The sequence below is a fragment of the Salmo salar genome, chromosome ssa19, assembly GCF_905237065.1.
Source record: "Salmo salar chromosome ssa19, Ssal_v3.1, whole genome shotgun sequence".
Lineage (NCBI taxonomy): Eukaryota > Metazoa > Chordata > Actinopteri > Salmoniformes > Salmonidae > Salmo > Salmo salar.
Genome location: NC_059460.1, coordinates 8,028,935 through 8,049,039, shown reverse-complemented (window position 1 = coordinate 8,049,039; position 20,105 = coordinate 8,028,935). Strand labels below are relative to the sequence as shown.

Genomic DNA, 20,105 nt, shown 5'->3' with positions numbered 1-20,105 from the left:
CCTGGAGGCCTAAGGGCCGTGGGGATTAAGTGGGAAAACTGCAGAGTAAAGACCTATATATAGAAGCCATGATGGTGGAATAGGAAGGAACAGGTTTTCAAAACAAATTGTGTAATCTCTGAACTCTAAAAAATAAAATACATCGCATAGGCTACCTGCATAATTATGAAAATTAATATAAAATATATAACAACCAACATAAATAAATACATTTTGGTCTAAATTTCGACCAAATAATTAGCCTATTTATTTTACCTTCTGTCGTATGTTAAATGTCTTACAATTATTTCCCATGCAGGCAACATTTTAAATCTTTCACACTTGACTGTTCATGTCGGAAATCCTCTCTAGTTCAGAACTAGAACAAAACTGTGAATGGGACATCGGGTCTATGGGAGACTGAACCAGATAACGTGGAGGGTAAACCAGGTTGGGGGGTGAGAAACTATAGGTGTAAAAGATTGGTTAAGACCAGCCTTCATCAAACCGAATTCAGACAGCCAAATCGGCCTTGTTGTGTATGATGAACATTGACGCTCGATCAACACCGTTAATAATTGATGTTCAGATCATGGATGGAGGGGTAATGATAAACTCTTCCTTCCCTCACACACACACACACACACACACACACACACACACACACACACACACACACACACACACACACACAACCTTGTTCGTTAACAAAAAAAGGCCACTAAATAAATTGGATCTTATTTATGTGTATCGATTGTTAGGCTGCAATATCTAACATCATATGAAGCTGTGGCGTATGGCTTTCCTGACAGAGATAAGTGGAAAACGTATGGTCAACTAATAACAAAGCTTTTTATAAATGCATAATTTTCTTTTTTACTCGAGTACCTTCTCTTTTGATCTATTGTTTGCATTATTGTCCGCCTCGCCTCCATAGGTGGCTGTTGTTCATTATGAGTAGATTGTTGACAAATATATGATTTATCAAAATGGTTTTATACTGTCTGCACTCGTTTTTTTATAATTAAACAACACAATAATTATTCAACGACACACGCACGCGCGCGCACACACACACACACACACACACACACACACACACACACACACACAGACATACCAACTCAAAGTTCTAGTTCTATAGCGCACGGACCTGAGGATGAGCTGACGCATGGCATGGCTTCAGTGCCTCATTCAGTCATTTGTCTGTTGGTTCTAACAATAAGCCAAACGTATAATTACACGGTATGTAATGAGTAATTAGCGAGCTGGGCCAGAGAGTCTTCACAGCCCTGTGTAGTCTGAGATATATGGCATGTTGATACTCCTGGAAGGCACATGTTAGCCAGCTTTTAGTTAGCCTCTGCTTGGTGATCAAACCAATATCAAATCAAATGTTATTTGTCACATGCTTCCTATACAATAGGTGTAGACTAACAGTGAAATGCTTACTACAATATGCATTGCGATGACCATATATCTCCCTCTCTCTCTTTCTCTCTCTGTCTCTCTCAATTCAATTCAATTCAATTCATGGGGCTTTATTGGAATGGGAAACAGATGTTAACATTGCCAAAGCAAGTGAAGTAGATAATATACAAAAGTGAAATAAACAATTAAAATGAACAGTAAACATTACACTCACAGAAGTTCCAAAAGAATAAAGACATTATAAATGTAATAGTATGTATATATACAGTGTTGTAACGATGTGCAAATGGTTAAAGTACAAAAGGTAAAATAAATAAACATTAATATGGGTTGTATTTACAATGGTGTTTGTTCTTCACTGGTTGCCCTTTTCTTGTGGCAACAGGTCACAAATCTTGCTGCAGTGATGGCACACTGTGGTATTTCACCCAGTAGATATGGGAGTTTATCAAAATCGGGTTTGTTTTCGAATTCTTTGTGGATCTGTGTAATCTGACGGAAATATGTGTCTCTAATATGGTCATACATTTGGTAGGAGGTTAGGAAGTGCAGCTCCGTTTCCACCTCATTTTGTGGGCAGTGTGCACATAGCCTGTCTTCTCTTGAGAGCCAGGTCTGCCTACGGCAGCCTTTCTCAATAGCAAGGCTATGCTCACTGAGTCTGTACATAGTCAAAGCTTTCCTTAAGCTTGGGTCAGTCACAGTGGTCAGGTTTTCTTCCACTGTGTACTCTCTGTTTAGGGCCAAATAGCATTCTAGTTCGCTCTGTTTTTTTAAATTAATTATTTCCAATGTGTCAAGTAATTATCTTTTTGTTTTCTCATGATTTGGTTGGGTCTAATTGTGTTGCTGTCCTGGGGCTCTGTGGGGTCTGTTTGTGTTTGTGAACAGAGCCCCAGGACCAGCTTGCTTAGGGGACTCTTCTCCAGGTTCACCTCTCTGTAGGTGATGGCTTTGTTATGGAAGATTTGGGGGATCGCTTCCTTTTAGGTAGTTGTAGAATTTAACGTCTCTTTTCTGGATTTTGATCATTAGCGGGTATCGGCCTAATTCTGCTCTGAATGCATTATTTGGTGTTTTACGTTGTACACGGAGTATATTTTTGTAGAATTCTGCATGCAGAGTCTCAATTTGGTGTTTGTCCCATTTTGTGAATTCTTGGTTGGTGAGCAGACCCCAGACCTCACAACCATAAAGGCATTGGGTTCTATAACTGATTCAAGTATTTTTAGCCAGATCCTAATTGGTATGTCGAATTTGATGTTCCTTTTGATGGCATAAAAGGCCCTTCTTGCCCTGTCTCTCAGATCGTTCACAGCTTTGTGGAAGTTACCTATGATGCTGATGTGTAGGCCAAGTTTTTTTGTGTGCTATAGGGCAACGGTGTCTAGATGTAATTTGCATTTGTGGTCCTGGCGGCTGGACCTTTTTTGGAACACCATTATTTTGGTCTTACTGAGATTTACAGTCAGGGCCCAGGTCTGGACGAATCTGTGCAGAATATCTAGGTGCTGCTGTAGGCCCTCCTTGGTTGGTGACAGAAGCACCAGATCATCAGCAAACAGTAGACATTTGACTTCAGATTCTAGTAGGGTGAGGCCGGATGGTGCATACTGTTCTAGTGCCCTCGCCAATTCATTGATATATATCTTGAAGAGGGTGGGGCTTAAGCTGCATCCCTGTCTCACCCCACGGCCCTATGGGAAGAAATGTGTGTTTTTTGCCTATTTTAACCGCACACTTGTTGTTTGTGTACATGGATTTTATAATGTCTTCGTTTTTCCCTCAACACCATTTTCCATCCATTTGTAAAGCAGACCCTCATGCCAAATTGAGTCTAAGTTTTTTTTAAACTCAACAAAGCATGACAAGACTTTGCCTTTCTTTTGGTTTGTTTGTCAATTAGGGTGTGCAGGGTGAATACGTGGTCTGGCATACGATAAATTGGTAAAAAGCCAATTTGATATTTGCTCAGTACATTATTTTCACAAGCCTGCTGTTAATGATAATACACAGGATTTTCCCAAGGTTGCTGTTGACGCATATCCCACGGTAGTTATGGGGTCAAATTTGTCTCCACTTTTGTGGATTGGGGTGATCAGTCCTTGGTTCCAAATATTGGAGAAGATGCCAGAGCTAAGGATGATGTTAAAGAGTTTTAGTATAGCCAATTGGAATTTGTTGCCTGTATATTTTATAATTTCATTGAGGATACCATCAACACCACAGGCCTTTTTGGGTTGGAGGGTTTTTATTTTGTCCGGGAGTTCATTCAAGGCAATTGGAGAATCCAGTGGGTTCTGGTAGTCTTTTATAGTTCATTCTAAGATTTGTATTTGATAATGTATATGTGTTTGCTGTTTGTTCTTTGTTATTGAGCCAACAAGATTGGAGAAGTGGTTTACCTATACATCTCCATTTTGGATAGATAATTATTTGTGTTGTTGTTTGTTTAGTGTTTTCCAATTTTCCCAGAAGTGGTTAGAGTCTATGGATTATTCAATTACATTGAGCTGATTTCTGATTTGCTGTTCCTTCTTTTTCTGTGGTGTATTTCTGTATTGTTTTAGTGATTCACCATAGTGAAGGAGTAGACTCAGGTTTTCTGGGTCTCTAGGTTTTTGGTTGGACAGGTTTCTCAATTTCTTTTTTAGGTTTTTGCATTCTTCATCAAACCATTTGTCATTGTTGTTCATTCTCTTCGGTTTCCTGTTTGACATTTTTAGATTTGGTAGGGAAGCTACCAAATGTTTTGTCCAGGAAGTTGTCTAAAAGGGATTGAATGAATGTTGCCTAATTGTTTTTTGGTAGGTTTCCACACTACATTCCTTCCATCTATAGCATTTCTTAATATTACTCAGTTCTTTTGGCTTTGATGCCTCATGATTGAGTATTGCTCTGTTCAAGTAGACTGTGATTTTGCTGTGATCTGACAGGGGGGTCAGTGGAATGACTGTGAATGCTCTGAGAGACTCTGGGTTGAGGTCAGTGATAAAGTAGTCAACAGTACTACTGCCAGGAGATGAGCTATAGGTGTACCTACCATAGGAGTCCCCTCGAAGCTTACCATTGACTATGTACATACCCAGCGTGTGACATAGCTGCAGGAGTTGTGACCTGTTTTTGTGTGTTATGTTGTCATAGTTTTGACTAGGGAGTTATATGGGGTAGGGAATGCTGTCTCTCTCTCTCAATTCAATTCAATTAAAGGGGCTTTATTGGCATGGGAAACGTATGTTAACATTGCCAAAGCAAGTGAAGTAGATAATATACAAAAGTGATATAAACAATAAAATGAACAGTAAACATTACACTCACTCTCTCTCTCAGCTAAGGAAGCACCTAAGAGAGAAGAGAGCTGCATTTTCCTTTCTTTTCTGGAGGGAGGGGAGAGGAGACCGTGGGACAGTGGGGGAGGGCCATAACACTCCATGAATGAGATTGGGCGCATTTGCTCTTACACCCTCCACAACTGTTCAATTTATGAATCTGGATTACCAGAATGGGCTAACAAGTAGGCTTGCTATCTCCATATTTAGCTTTTTTATACTTTTTCCCAAATCAGTTGACATATAGTTGACACAGTAGGACTATTTGCATTGACTCTCCCCCCCCCCATTTTTAGCTGCTGCTACTCTCTGTTTATTATCTGTGCATAGCCACTTTACCTCTACCTATATGTACATATTATGTAAATGACTTTGACTAACCTTTACCCTGCACATTGACTCTGTACTGCCTGTACATTGCCTGGTTACTGTTATTTTATTGTTGCTCTTTAATTATTTATTATTGCAGGTTTTTTTTACTTCAGTTTAATTTAGTAGATACTTTCTTAACACTTATTTTTCTTAAAACTGAATTGTTGGTTAAGGGCTTGTAAGTAAACATTTCACTCTAAGGTCTACACCTGTTGTATTCGGCGCATGTGACACATACAATTTGATTTGAAAATAAACACTACCAGGCCGGTCCTGCCACTCTGCAGCCGGCCTCGGTGTGTCTCAGCCTCGTCGGAGTGGAAGGGGGACGTCCCTATACAACCTCAGGCCTGGAGGATTAGTTAATGGGTTGCACAATAGAGCTATACACCATCCATAGGCTACACACAGCATATTTCCTAATTCTAAGACCCATTGGCGTCCTTATGAATGATTTATTGGTACGTTGATAGGTAACAAATCGCTAGACTACAGGCTATATCCCTGTTCATAAAATAGACAGTGTTCATTTATTGTGCTGTGATTTGTGATATGTTTTAGATTTGAAAGAATGTTGAAATTTGACAGACGAATAGCCTATTGCACACGAATATTGTTGGTCATCAAAAATTGATGCAGCAATTATTTGATTGAAATGTTGTTGTTTTTAATTGAGGATCAATGTTAGATCAGATAGTACAATTATTATTCAAAAATGTTGATGAAATAATCATGCTGAAATTAAAACTATGTTACCCCTCCACTGTCAATGAAATACAGTAGCCAACTGATTATGGACTATGTTTGATTGTAATGTAGGCTATATTAAATGATTGTATAGAACTAGGCCTATATTAAATTACATTTCACATCAATTAAATTATTGATTTAAATAAAAGCAGCCTATAATAGCATGACGGGGCTATTAAGCTGGTAGAGATTGTATAGTGGTAAATTAATTGGGCTTTGAAGTAAAGACTAAGTTGCAAGCTCATTGTTGAGCTTCCCCTAAAAACATGAGAAAGTCAAATGCATGACATGCACGCGAAATTATGTGTAATATACACGAAAACTCTTTTTTTTGTGTGTGTGTGAAATAAGCCTCCGTCCAAAACGTGTGGCATTCACGAAAGGTCAAGGAAATGGGTCTTGTGCTTAGATCTGACAATAAATCACGTTCTCCACATCTACTGGAGCAGTGGTGACGCGTCAGACACTACTGTGGCAACAGCCTGCATACCTATTGGACATAGGCCTACATCCTCTCCTCTCTGGTGCCCCCCCCGCCACAACACGCTCACACTTCGGGCTCAGATTGCATGTAAAATCGCATTCTTAGGGGGGATCCGACCCAGAGAATGTATTTGTTTTGGCATGGCTAGTGAATTTGTGCCGTAAAAAGCCTATCTACAAGTGCCTCGACCAAGTGTATCCATAAAACTCAATGCAAAACAAATGACTTGGGGCAGGGTGGGGAAAGGGACACGTTTAATAAAATACACACTATGAGTTGGCTGTTAGAGAAGCAAGTTGGTTTCAAGGGTTAAGGTTTTGGGATTTCAGAGTTTGGGTAGAGTGAAGCACTTTCAGAGCAACGGGTTTTCTTTCTACCACCATTGCTTTTTAAGAAATCAACCGAAACACGAACGGGAGTTATTCAGCTATTTATTCACGGTTGACAGATAGCCGTTTTGTGGTGTGGTTTTCCCACATGGGAAACACGCGCACTCACATCCACCTAATATAATAGCTACACCACAGGTTTTAAAGTCGTGTGCCTCAACATTTCCACGTGGGCATATTTTGTTAAAAGAACTGCATTTACGTTCGTAGTGGGAGGCCGATTTATGTTGTTTAATCCTCAAATATTCTACTGGCTGTTCGGCCCATAGGCCTGTATTTTTTTCTTCGTATTCACTTCACAAGTCTCTCAAATAGACTATACCTGCGTGCAACCACATCCTGCAGGCTACAAAGGCCAAGAAAAGGCTTTAGAAGTGTAAACGAGAGGGAAACATTACTCTTATTCTTTGTTCTTTGTTCTGCATCGTTTTCCGAGAAAAGCGCGGACGTGTGTGAGTGCGTGCGCATGTGTGTGTGAATGACTAAGTGTGTGTGTTTGTCCTCTTACCTTCCACTCGCTCTAATCCGCCAATCTCCTCCATCTGCGCAACCATGTCTTCGCCAAAAGCACACGTGCACATTACAACAAACATATCTATCCGCCCGAGTGATGAATGTGCGCCCCAGGAAAGGCAGGAGGCTAGTCTGACAGTCGGGTCTCTGGTCGCGGTATTCCCCCGATATTATCGAGCTTCCATGCAGCTCGCTGATGTGCAGCACGCTGATGTGCCGCTCTGGGGCGTGAGTCATCTGCAGTCCACCGGCCTGACCGGCTGAGCTCAGAGCGAGAGAAGAGAGGGACCGAGGGGGCTCCTCTCACAATGGGCCGGAGAAACGCAGGCAACAGTAACCACAACTTCTGAATAGCCTGTAGCAGCTGATGGGAATATCGATGTTAAATAGGCTACAGAACTGCAACACAAAACGAAAGAGCAGCCCAAACTTTTAGCCTATATAAGCAAACAAAGTGTAATGGGTAAACAAATGCGTGGTTAGAAAATTTCGAACTTTTAAACTTCAAACGCTATCCAGAGCAAGAAAATACCGAGCTGCAATAGGGTGGTTCATAAAGAGCACAGGGGAATAGCACGGACCATGAACAAATACTCAATATACATTTTTGGGTTTCAAATAAAATAATATTTTTTTTTGTATTTTGATTCATTCTTTAAGGCTGTATAAAATGTTGGCCTGTATAAAAAAGATGCGCTGTAGGCTTCCCCATACCCTGATAATTACACAAATGAAATTCACAGTAGGCCTAATTTACCTTGTTAAACACAATAATGATTCGAGGGTCTTTAGCCTACAATATCAGTGAAATTAGGCTATGGGTTGTAGACTATAGATTTGGTAACGGGTTAAATACAAAAAAATCAGTCTGTCACATTTTTGAATTGCTCTTTGGGTTGATCTGATGGGGCACATGCGTCTTTTCTGCATCATCACATCATTTAAATATCTGTTGCACGACAACAAAAAAATACCTTATTTTTACGCGTCATTGATTAATTCAGGGAACGTCCATAAATGTATATTCAAGTCAATTTAAGAAATTCTTGGAGAATGGATCGATGAGTAGGGGCCTACAAATCATCTTGTCAATTTCTGAATACTTTTTGATAGCCCTATACATGATTCCCCTGACCCTGTGAACGTGTCACTTTACTTCATTATTATTGTTTTATTCATAACAGGATCGTTAACCTATGACAGCAAACATTTGTGTTATAAGGGCTAAAAACGTCCAGTGTCCAATCAGACTAGATTTATTCTGTTTGCCTGTAAACTCCGTGATTTGCTATGGCGACATTCCCTCAACCCGACAACAGACAGGCTTTATATTTCGGTCTGTCTGCTAACTTCTTCAGGCCGAGTGACTTCAGACAATGTTCCGAACAGAACAGTGATGACATCTGTATAAAGTATTGATGAAACTATGAACGTTTTTATATCTGCAAGGCGAGATCAAACCATATGTTTTATCTGCAGCGTAGCCATTGCGCGGGTAAATGCATAGAACGTCCAACCAAACATTCTCCCGCCCGGCTATCTTTGGCTCTCTGTGGCCGGGCAGAGCTGGAGAGGTCGAGCCGTAATCCCCACGGATCAGGCCTCAGGGTGGAGCTCAGCTAACAGAGGACCCTTCTCCTTTGTCCATCCGAAGGCAAAACAATTATCCACACACACACCTCAAAAGCTATAGAATACTTTATGCATGATAACTCGGTTCACTGAAGATGGTACAATTGGGAAAAGTCATGATGTGGGCTGGGTTGGATTAAAGTTGTCCCCCCCCCCACACACACACAGGCAACGAGGTGAAAGACCAAGTATCTCATGCATATTGTGCCTTCCTCCTTGCCTACTTAGTACATATAGGCTACTTACCACGTATATACGCTACACACACAATTCAGGTGGAACCGAAAACCTCTTAATGACGGTGCGTACAGTTCAGCATCGATAATAATATCAGGCCATTTGGTCTCCCGACTCTGCGGCCTGTTGACACCGCTCAGCCCTCGATCTCAGCAGGGAGCTACAGGCCGGGATGTGCTTCCACTTGTACCTGGCCCTGGATCACAAGCTGCTAAGTAAACACACGTAAATGAATGTGCAATAGTGGTTTAGAAGCGCCTAAAGACTTGATGATAATATATGGCCCATAGAACCGGCTGTGTAGGACTGAAGCAGAGTAGTACAAAAAATGAGTCAGGAAGTTATGTATTTCTTTCTGTGGAGGTGAGACTGGAGTTCTTATGTCGGTAATATGACTGAGTCATCCATTGAATAGGGTAAATCATCACAATTACAACAACCACTTCGTTGACATTATAGCCTATAATAATATAACAATAACAAACAAATAGGCTAAATAAATAAACAAAGAAAATACTCCCCAATATAGCCTACTTTTCACAAATAACCGAAGTACATTGGAGCTCCTTCGTGGAAAAGCACCAACCAACAATGCGTTCTTTATATTGTTATGGAATTAAACTGCAAGGACAGGATGTAGAATTCCAAAGTTCTCCCCTCTCTCTCACGCCCCCTCGCCCCTTTTCTTACCTCCTCCCCTCACCACAATCCTCTGCAACTTTACATTTAACAAATTGTAACCTTTATCTAACTAGGCAAGTCAGTTAAGAACACATTCTCATTTACAATGACGGCCTACCCCGGCCAAATCCGGGCCAATTGTGCGCCGCCCTATGGGACTCCCAATCACGGCCGGATGTGATACAGCCTGGATTCGAACCAGGGACTGTAGTGACGCCTCTTGCACTGAGATAGAGTTCCTTTGACCGCTGCGCCACTCGGGAGTATTGGTTTAGTATTGATGAAGTATTTATAGACACAGATTATACAGCCTATACCAATGTTATGCCTCACAATGGCTATTCTAACCCGCGACTATGTGCCTCAGAAACAGTTCCCATGATTTGCACGTTCTCTTTTCGATAATTTCACAATTCAACGAGTCCGTATAGCGCCATCACCGGTCATTTCTCCAGATCATCTGCGTGCTCCGTGAGAGCTGCAGCTCGGCAGCGAAGCATAGGCCTATACCGTACATTTACCAAAATTAGCGACAAAACTAAGGGAAATATACTTGTACAGGTTAAACCGTCATCATTAATAATCATATATATCTCCTATGCATGCTTGTTGTCTCACACGAACACACAACAACAACAACAACAACAACAACAACAATTAACAACCCATTACAGGCCTCTTTACATTAGGAGCAGGGCGCAGTTGAGTGATGATATGGCACAGTGTGACATTTCTCCTCTCATCTTCACCCCGCTCTGCTCTCAGAATATCAACCCATTATCAACATGTGCATGACAGAGCCTTGTGTGTGTGTGTGTGTTTTACCAAAATGCATACTGATATGCCTATGTTCAATAGGCCTATAATAAACCTGATATTAATTATTATCACGTTTGCAGAAGAGGCCTTGGGGAAAAGCAACTCTGAGCGTGCACTTTTACAGCAAGTGAAAGCAAGAGCTTTTCCCCGACTAATCGTCTGTCACGTTGCTCATGTTTTTATCGTGGTGGACCAGGGAACAGCAGACTCGGTGGCTGGGCTAGAAATAGCATATCTATCGGTTTAGAATAGGAGCGCGAGAAAGACTGACCATTAATACTGAGGTGAACGTCAATGCACGCTGACCCAATGTCTCTCCACGCCTGAAAAGATACAAATACACCTTATGGAACAACGCGGACTGTGAAGAGATACACACACGCATACGCACACCCATGCTATGGGGACCCTTAATAAATACAAATTGTAAGAGGAGGGCACACACACTGACCATTCACCAAGTTTGCAACCTAAATGCATTCAGCAAAATGTAGAATGGTATCGAAAACTAATCAAATATAACAATCAAATATAACAAAATGGTGTATGTAGGCCTATGTTTGTATTTATTCTGAAATAATAAGCCACACATGCATATATGTGTCGCTATGCGTAAAGGTTTGGCTAAATCGTTGTTAGAATGAGATCTCCTTTCACCCTTGAAATTCACGAAATAACTAAAAAAGCTCATGCTTAAGAATCATTTCCTCGAGTACCCCGACATAACTCTAAATTTGGGAGTTCAAACAGCGTTCTACTCAGGTGAAAAATGTAAATCTCTTTGTCTGAGTCCATTTGAAAGAAGGTTACAACAAACCTTCACAATCGAATTAGCAAGGGGGTTAGACAGATTGACAGACGTCTGAATTCAAACATGTCTGAATTCAACCATGGGAATTATATGCCATCTATTGGCCTATATTTCTTTGAAATTATATTTGTGCTCTCAATAATCCCACGTTGTTTGACTGACAGCGATATAGGCATAACGCCATAAATAGCCTACTAGCAGGATATAAAAGACGACTTGCCCGTTTCAGCAACTTCAGCTATACCACTTCGTCTGTTAAAAAACAATATTGAAATATGAACTTGTCATAGCGGCATTATTTAGCATGCTTAACAAACGGAGGTGGAGGTACAATAGTATGGTAATCAACCGGGGGTTTGAGAGGGGGGGGTCATGGGGTGGAATATCCATTTTTATTGCGTCACCTGTCAGCGGCGTCCAATAAGCTTCGAGTCTGAGGGCATTAATTGATGAAGGTGTCTCCGGGCTCGTGCACTTCCCCTCTGTCATTTTATCTGTGGCTAACCCCGAATCCAGGAGAGCAGCTGCATTTTGGCTCTTATTCTCTCTCTCTCCTTCCATCCCTCCCACCCCCTCTCTCTCTCTCTCTCTCCCTCCCTCTCTCTGTGTAGCTCTCTCCCTACCCCTCTCTCTTTTTTATCCTCTGGTTGTGGCAGTGGTATACACCTTCCTGTCGTGCTGCCGGTCAGAGGGAGTGAGCCGGAGAGGAGGAGAGACAGGGGATAGCAGACAGCCAGCAGCCGGCCTGGCGTTAATCCCTCGCATTCCTCCACCATGCCTGGTCCGGGGCAGGGCCCGGGGACTGATGCTGTGAACCCATCCGATACCACTCCATTTAACTCAGCATCTCAAAGTTTGCCTGTTCATGACGCAGCGTGGAGGTAGGCTACTAGGACGCATCAGCAGCGGCCGGCGCGTCAGAATGCCTTGAGCTCAAAACAGGGAGTTTATTCCTTTATTTTCGTGGCTGCATGAGTACAACTGACCGAGTTAAATGCTGAGATTATTACAATAGAGAGTGAAAAGCAACATGGGAGACCTGAAGTTTGGGTTTGAGAAAATGCAGGGAGTGAGGCTGGGATACCTGCTGATAAAAGGAAAACAAATGTTCGCCCTCTCCCAGGTCTTCACCGACCTGCTGAAAAATATTCCCCGGACCACCGTGCACAAACGCATGGATCACCTGAACGTTAAAAAACACCACTGTGATTTGGAGGAGTTAAGAAAGCTCAAAGCAATCAATTCTATTGCTTTCCACGCGGCTAAATGTACTCTGATATCACGAGAGGACGTAGAGGCGCTTTATTTCTCCTGCAAAACGGAGCGCGTGTTAAAATCCAACAAAAGAAAAGCAAAGAAGGCCAGTTTACCGGAGGGTGTGGGCGAAGGCAAGCTCAACGCAGACACGCACCCTGCCGGGTTATGGAGGGAGAAAGTTTGGTTAAGTTTGCACAGCGTTCCACAGACTCTGTCCCTCAAAAACAAAGCCGGCAGGAGAGAACAACCAACCTTGCGCCCCGACTCCAATCTACCTCAAATTTACAATAAATCCCTCGGTCGGGATTACTCCTCTGTCACCAAATCATCATGTAAACCCTTTAAAAACTATGAAACCGCTCAAATACCGAGCAATTGCGTCGCGTTTAGCCAGGGACACTCGTTTTTCCGGAGTGTGGTGAGCCGGCAACCAGTGTTGTTTCAGTCCGCCATTGCTGCTCAGTCCAGGCTCTCTGCAACCGGCGACCTACTTCACAAAAGGAAGAGGAGGCGCGAGGGGGGCGGCGGCAGGGATATGGGCAGCAGCGGCGCGAGGCAGTCATGGAGCAGGAGCAGACACACACACTCACACACTTATTCTCACACACACCACCCGGTGCTCCTCGTGCAGCCCAAGTGCTGCAGAAAGCCCAACACACACTACAACCACAACCGGACAACTCTGAGCCATTCTGACATTGGACACGAGTTTTACCTCGACCACCACGCTCACCATCATCGTCAGCCGCATCAACATGTGGCGGGGTTCCCGGAGAGTTACAGCAGTGACACGGAGTCCAGTTGCTACTCAGAGCGGCTCAACAACGACTCCGACTTCGGCTCCAGTTTATCGACCAGCAGCAACTCTGGGACCTCTGATGAGGAGGATGAAGAGGAGAGCCCATTGGAGAGCTCTGAGGTCAGTTCTGATGAGGAGAGTTCATCTCAGTCTGACAGCAGCTCTGTGTCCAGCCAAGTGTCTGTCCAGTCTATCCGCTTCAGGAGGGCCCGGTTCCCCTCTCTCAACACCACCAAAAATATCACCACTAGAACTCTGCCTAATGCTCAGTCTCTCTCCACCACTCTCTCCAGCACTAGAAATCAGTCGAACTCTAGAACTCTATCCAACAGTAGAACTATATCGCACACTAACGCACCTTTGCTCCTGCAGCCTACCTTCCACTACAGCCACCAGCAGCAACCATCTAAACCGGTGGGCCAGTTTGAAACCAGCCAGGTGGACTATGACATTCCGAAGAAACAACCGAAATATGACTTTACAGCCAGGGAGGCCAAGCAGGACACACACACACACAGGTTCAGCTCGCCTGTCACACAGGGGAGTTATTTCACTAAGAGGAGAGACAGGAATGTTCCTGAGTCCCAGGTCCAGACCCAACGAGAGATACAGCGAACCGAGCCTGTGTCCAGAAAAGTGTACGCACTGAGCCCCTCACCTAACCCCAACGGGATAAAAGCGGTTATTCCACACAGGACAACGGGACACGCAAACAAATGCCCCCCAGTCCTGAGCTCACACTCCGCGCCTGACAAAGACACAAAGTACCCCAAGCCTACAAACAACAAGCTTTCATTAGCGACAAATCTAAAAAGTGAGGTGAGAATCAGCCCCAACCTGAAACTGCCCTTTCTGCTCAAAACCATTAAGACCGAGCCGGAGGAGCTATCAGTGGCCGCGGGTCCCCTCCCAGAGCGCAGCAGGGCGATCAAGACTCCCCCCTTCAACCTGCAGAATGTGAAAATCAAAGTGGAGGAGAGCTATGATGAATACGAATACTACAGCCAGGCCTCTGGTTTCCAATGCAAAGGAGACGAGGCGGATATCAACAATGGCCAATACCACGGCGGCGACATCAAACAAGCTGCTGGCTGTTTCAACAACGAGACCAAAGCCATTGAAAGTTCTGCTGGGGCTCCCAAGTTCTCCTCCGGCTTGCAGGAATGCGGGAGCACTCAAGAAACCCCTTGTCCTGAGGAGGGGGAGTATAAAAACGGAGCTGGGGTCAGGAAAAACTACAGGAGTCTGGTGCTGGGGAAGAAGCCTGGAATTTCGAGGGTGCAGCCGAAACAGAACGTGTCTAAAGTAGACAGGACTTTATCTTCTCGTCCCGTGGGCAAAGCTGAGATTTGTGAGGGAAATACTGAGGATCTAACAGGGGCGACTAAACGAAAACGCGCGGCCAGTAATGTAGCAGCCCCTCTGAAGAGGCCTTTCAGCTTCATGGCGAATTTCCCCGCTCCTCCGTCCCTGTTAGTGGGCAGCGACGGGGATTTAAGCCCTGCTTACTCTCTGAACTCTCTGGGGGGACCCCGACCTCCCCCTCGCTCTCACCCGGTGTGGCGATGGCAGCCTGGCGGTCTGCCTGTCCCTCCCCCACCCGCTCAGAGAATCAGGAAATGTTCACGCTTTTTTCTTTGACAAAAACAAGAGAAAGAAAAAACACCTGGATGGAAACCTACGTTGACTACAACTTGAGTCTTAAACTGAATGGGAGGCTCTAATGGCTTGCGTCCTTCCGTTGTTTTTATTTAAATTCTATCCTTTATATGATGTAGTGGATTTAAAACGTTCCTCGTTGTGGAGTTATAGATCAGTTATATACACTGCTATTCTCCATATCGCGCGGACCATATTTGAGACTCTCTACCCATGCCACTAGACGATCCCTCCTCATGGATTTATTCTGACTAACTAACTCTAAACAAGCTATCTACCATAAGCAATAGGCTACACGGTTTGGCAAAATGGGTTTACATGACTCTCTCTCGGATCTATTTTCTCATCGCCATGACGCTCGAGCGGTTGGATTGTACCAGGGTTTCAGTGAAGTAAACATTTTGTTGTGCTGTAGGCCTGCTCCCTTTGTGGTGAGAGAAAGAGAGGGGGAGACTCCTTCTCATAAAAATCACAGCACTCCTATATGTTGGTCTTCTTTACTGTATTTTTCTAACATCAGCTTTAACTTGGGTAAAATTGGGTTTAATCAACAGATTCATGGTTAGGACTACTACTATTGTCTGTCACATTAGTCCTATTATGAGCCGTGGTTGTTTGTTTCACTATAGGATTTGTTAAACCTTGTAGAAACCCTTTTTATTTTATGCTTGCCAGAGTTTGGGTAAATTTTATCTAAATGGTATCTAATTCAGATAACTGTTTTTGAATTCGATTTCAAATGTCAATTAATTTATCCAAGCAAGTCCAAATTCATAATGTTCTTTGGACAGGCTATATTGAATTAGGAAGAATTGTGAGGGAAATTACCATTACTCTGGTCTGGCTGGTGCTTGCAGATTTTCAGAGTGTTTGTGATATGGTTTCCAGCGTTGTTTGTATTTATGAGAGTATTTCCTGGTAAACGTATGTTTGGCTGTAGTTAGACAGTCGCCAGCACCCATAAAGGCCCCAAAACACTGCAGGCCTTATGTACAGACAATCACACAGAGAGAGACGGCCCAGGCCTGACACAGATCAAGCCTTTCAGTGAAAAATCACACGTCCTGGACAGCCTTGCCTTTTTTTTAGCATTTTGGTGGGACATGTTCCTTTATATTACACGTTTATTTGTCAATTAAAACATTCGCAATGTCCCACACGAAAAAAAGCATGAGAAAAACAGTGAAAATTACACTCCTGTCCAAGACGCTGGCTTAATAGCAGTTTGGGGTTTGCATCACAAAAACCCAAACACACCAAAACGATGTCTTACAACACACCGAGCCTAATGTAATTTAATTTAGAAACAACACATGAAAGCACAAGTGGTAGGCCTACATGCTTTGCACTTTGACACACTCTAGGGTCCCATTTCCGCTTGACGATTGTAGGATAGCCTACATTATGAGAGAAGTTCAAATAAAATAAAAAGATAAGGTAGGCTACTAGCTTATGTCCATTTAAATATTTCATCTAAAATGTATAAATGTATAATTGGTTATTTGTGGCCATCCACATGAGGTTGAATTATTTTCTATTTGGGTCAACATGGTCTTAGAGCAGTTTATCAGTTGTTTATTGTATCCTTACATCTGCAAGAATGAATAAAATGCCCAGCACAGCACGTTGCTGTGGAATAGTTAGCTATTAGCTCGGTGGGTAAATGCATAATTACCTGTTCAATTCTGCTGTGAAGCCCACGGTGCTGAATTGACCTGGGAAAATCTCCAGTCATACAAAATTATTAAAATAGACTATACAGTCAGTCGAAAATGTAGGCCCAAACACAAAGCTGATTGTGTCCCTTTGTTATGAAAGCATTGCACTTGTTTTCCACAAAAGGCCATGTCCTTCTCCATGTCTCCACTTCAACTGATATAGTCTCTACGCTGTTTTCTCACATGAATCAAGTCAGAAAAATATTTTCTAATGTTGCCACATAAACATGTATAAATCTAGCCTTTACGCGTGATGAATGTATAGGCCTATATGTCAAACTTTTTTCATTGATCCTATATCCTTATGTTGCTAATTAATAAACTAAGAATAGACCAAAAAATACAAATAAAATTCAGTCAAATTTAACTGAAGTTGCACCTAAATATCGATATTTTTCCACCAACGTAAAATGTTGATTTGGTGAAGTTGTGGCTAAGAGTTAGCTTTTCTCCCTGTGACAAGAGACTCCAAGCCAGCCTGGCACACAACCACAAACAACATGCCTGATGATGTTAGGATTCTCACATCAACATCAGCAGCAAAGACAGAAACAAAAACCCATTCGATTGGTGATTGTAGTTAAGAGAAAAAAAGCGTCGTTTCACACAATGCTCAGAGTTTGTATAGATTGATCTGTGTGTGACATGCACCTCTACCACCCCAAGCCTGTAGGCTTCCCATACCATAGTGCGCACTTCCTTTGTAGCGAAGGTAGAGAAGCACTTAAAAATGGCACATTTGCCTCCAAACTAAACACAGCCATTTTAATCTCCATTTGAAAATGACGTAATCTCTCTCCAACCTAGAGGGAGTTATGGGGAGGGGAGGGATGGGATTCATATGTTGCACGAGGGAAGCTTCCACCGCGTAATCCCTGCGTCAAAGTGAACTGGGCCAGAGGAGGGATATACAGCCCAGCGTTTAAAGAGGACACACACACACACACACACACACTTCCCGTTGTAGGTACTCGCTAATTCTCACGCCGATCACAGAGAACATCACCCGGGCAAGGAGATGGTGGTAGAGGCGTTTAGGGAAGACTAAAAGAGTTCTGACAGTGACGCAATCAATGTAAATAATTGCATGGTGTAGCAGCTCGAGGCACAGGGCTCTTTCTCGTTCTCCCTCTCGCTTTTCCTCTCAGCTCCAATCCTTATCTTAGCTTTTTGATACAATGCTTGATTGAGGTCAGGGTTTTGACATGAAATTTGAAGTCACTGGCTGTTTATATAAAAAACGGAATATTTATTTTTGTGAATTACTGGGTTTTGTATATCATTGTTGTTTAGGATAATGCACTCGAAATGAAAACCTTGAATGTTGGATTTCTGAAGCACTTTCCCTTTCTTCCGAGTTATGAATGACTCATTAAAGACATCTGAGTGTGAGTGACGCTGCATTCTCTTTGTTGTGAGTTGAACAATCACACACTTCATTCATATTGGTATTACACTGTATGCCTACATAGACTGAAACCTCATCAAGAGGATACCATATTGGCAGAGAATTGGTTCTTTGGACAAATGTGTAACTCAGCGCGTATTTTGGATTAGGATATATTGGTGCAAGGGACGACTTTTACTATCCATTACTGAAATGTAACTAAGACCCACAGAGATATTACACTGCCATGTTTGATACACACTATAGGGCTACTTCTACGTAATTATGGACATATTGGCCTAGTGAACATATAGGCCAAGTCAGTACAAACGTCTAGTAGTACACGCACTTCTATACACAAACCTGTAGTACACATGTGGGCTTGTGAGTGCCATTAAGGCCGCACGAAGGGTTTCACCATTGATATCCACAGGAATATATGATCGACTCGTAGTGCATAGTACCCACTCACAACCGACAACATCTCATCCGCCATGTTTGTTTCTCTGCTGCGGTTTTGATTAATGGGATTTTATGGTATGGTAAACCAGGAGGTTGATGGGTGGACCCCGGGGTAGAGGGCTGTCTAACCTAGGCCAGGCCTGTCTGCCTGGAGGCCCCGCGGTAGCCTACGGGTGGAGGTTAGCCAGTAGGCTGCAACAGACGACTATTGGAGATAAATTCCAGTGCGGATTGCGAACCAATAGACTGTAACTTCTATACAATAACAAGAGATAGGCAGAGAGGGATTAAAAGAGTTAAACCACTAATTGGATCAAGAAAAAACTCTAGCAATTTACAAAAGGCGTTGACTATTCTATCTTGCGCCATCGCTGCGTGGACAGTTATTGCATCCAAGGCACTCAATACACTATTTTCCCTGTTGTCCTTGTTTAGAAAAACAAGTTAAAAGATTGACGCTGAAGGACACAGCCTGAATCAGGGTCAGCACAACGCACTGAGCTATCAGACAATTAAATACGAAAGACCGATCAAAGTTGTCACTACTCTATTATTAAATCTCTCAACTGTACAACAAAAAAATAAATAGATATGTTGTTGCCTGTCATTCATTTCCTCTCAAAAGGTAATTGAAAAGACTATTCAAAATCACATAATTCAAAATACTTATATGAATTAATGAACAAATAAATAATATAATTAATTAGTCTAATGATTTATATTTGAAGTTTTATAGGGCCGATAGAAAACACACACACACACACACACACACACACACACACACACACACACACACACACACACACACACACACACACACACACACACACACAAAAGTTACTAGCTTCAGTAAAATACGTTTGAATCTATATATAGGCTAGTTTTCATTGGTGCTTGGGGGAAACAATTGTGTCAATTACGCAAAGACTTTGACATAAAAGAAATCCTGCTGCTACACTTTCCCAGTGGCGTAGTGGTTAAACACACTGCGTCTCAACGCAAGAGGCGTCACTGCAGTTCCTGGTTCGAATCCAGGTTGCATCGTTGAATTGTGAAATGAACATGCAAATCACGGGAACTGTTTCTGAGACCTGAGACACATAGTCGCGGGTTCGAACGGCCATGGTGAGGCATAACCCTCGAGCCATCTGCATCTCTCCACATAGGTATAGGCTATATAATCTTTGTCTATAAATACTTCACCAATACTCTCGAGTGGATTCGACCCAGGTACAGAAATGCAGGATTTTACTATAAGATCGAGATACTAAATGTGTGTCACTTATATCGTTATGTAACAGTTAAGAACAAATTCTTATTTACAATGACGGCCTACCCCGGGAAAACCCGGACGATGCTGGGCCAATTGTGTGCCGCCCTATGGGACTCCCAATCA

The 20,105-nt window shown here is 42.7% G+C and overlaps 2 protein-coding genes across 2 annotated transcripts in view; one reads left to right on the top strand and one right to left on the bottom strand.

The window, feature by feature from the left end:
- mllt10 (MLLT10 histone lysine methyltransferase DOT1L cofactor) overlaps positions 1–7,847 on the bottom strand; it is a 76,582-nt gene extending 68,735 nt beyond the window's left edge. The window contains exon 1 of the mRNA XM_014157127.2: positions 7,243–7,847. The gene's annotated coding sequence lies outside the window, so the exon portion shown is untranslated. The remainder of the gene's footprint in view (positions 1–7,242) is intronic.
- A 4,021-nt stretch (positions 7,848–11,868) lies between these two features.
- skida1 (SKI/DACH domain containing 1) lies at positions 11,869–18,252 on the top strand. The gene has a single exon (XM_014157128.2). The coding sequence runs from the start codon at positions 12,458–12,460 to the stop codon at positions 15,122–15,124; it is 2,667 nt and encodes an 888-aa protein (XP_014012603.1). The 5' UTR covers positions 11,869–12,457; the 3' UTR covers positions 15,125–18,252.
- The last annotated feature ends 1,853 nt before the right edge of the window (positions 18,253–20,105 follow it).

What these genes read in the sequence shown, in the direction of transcription:
- skida1 (XM_014157128.2), top strand. Translation starts at nt 12,458, where the DNA reads ATGGGAGACCTGAAGTTTGGGTTTGAGAAAATGCAGGGAGTGAGGCTG.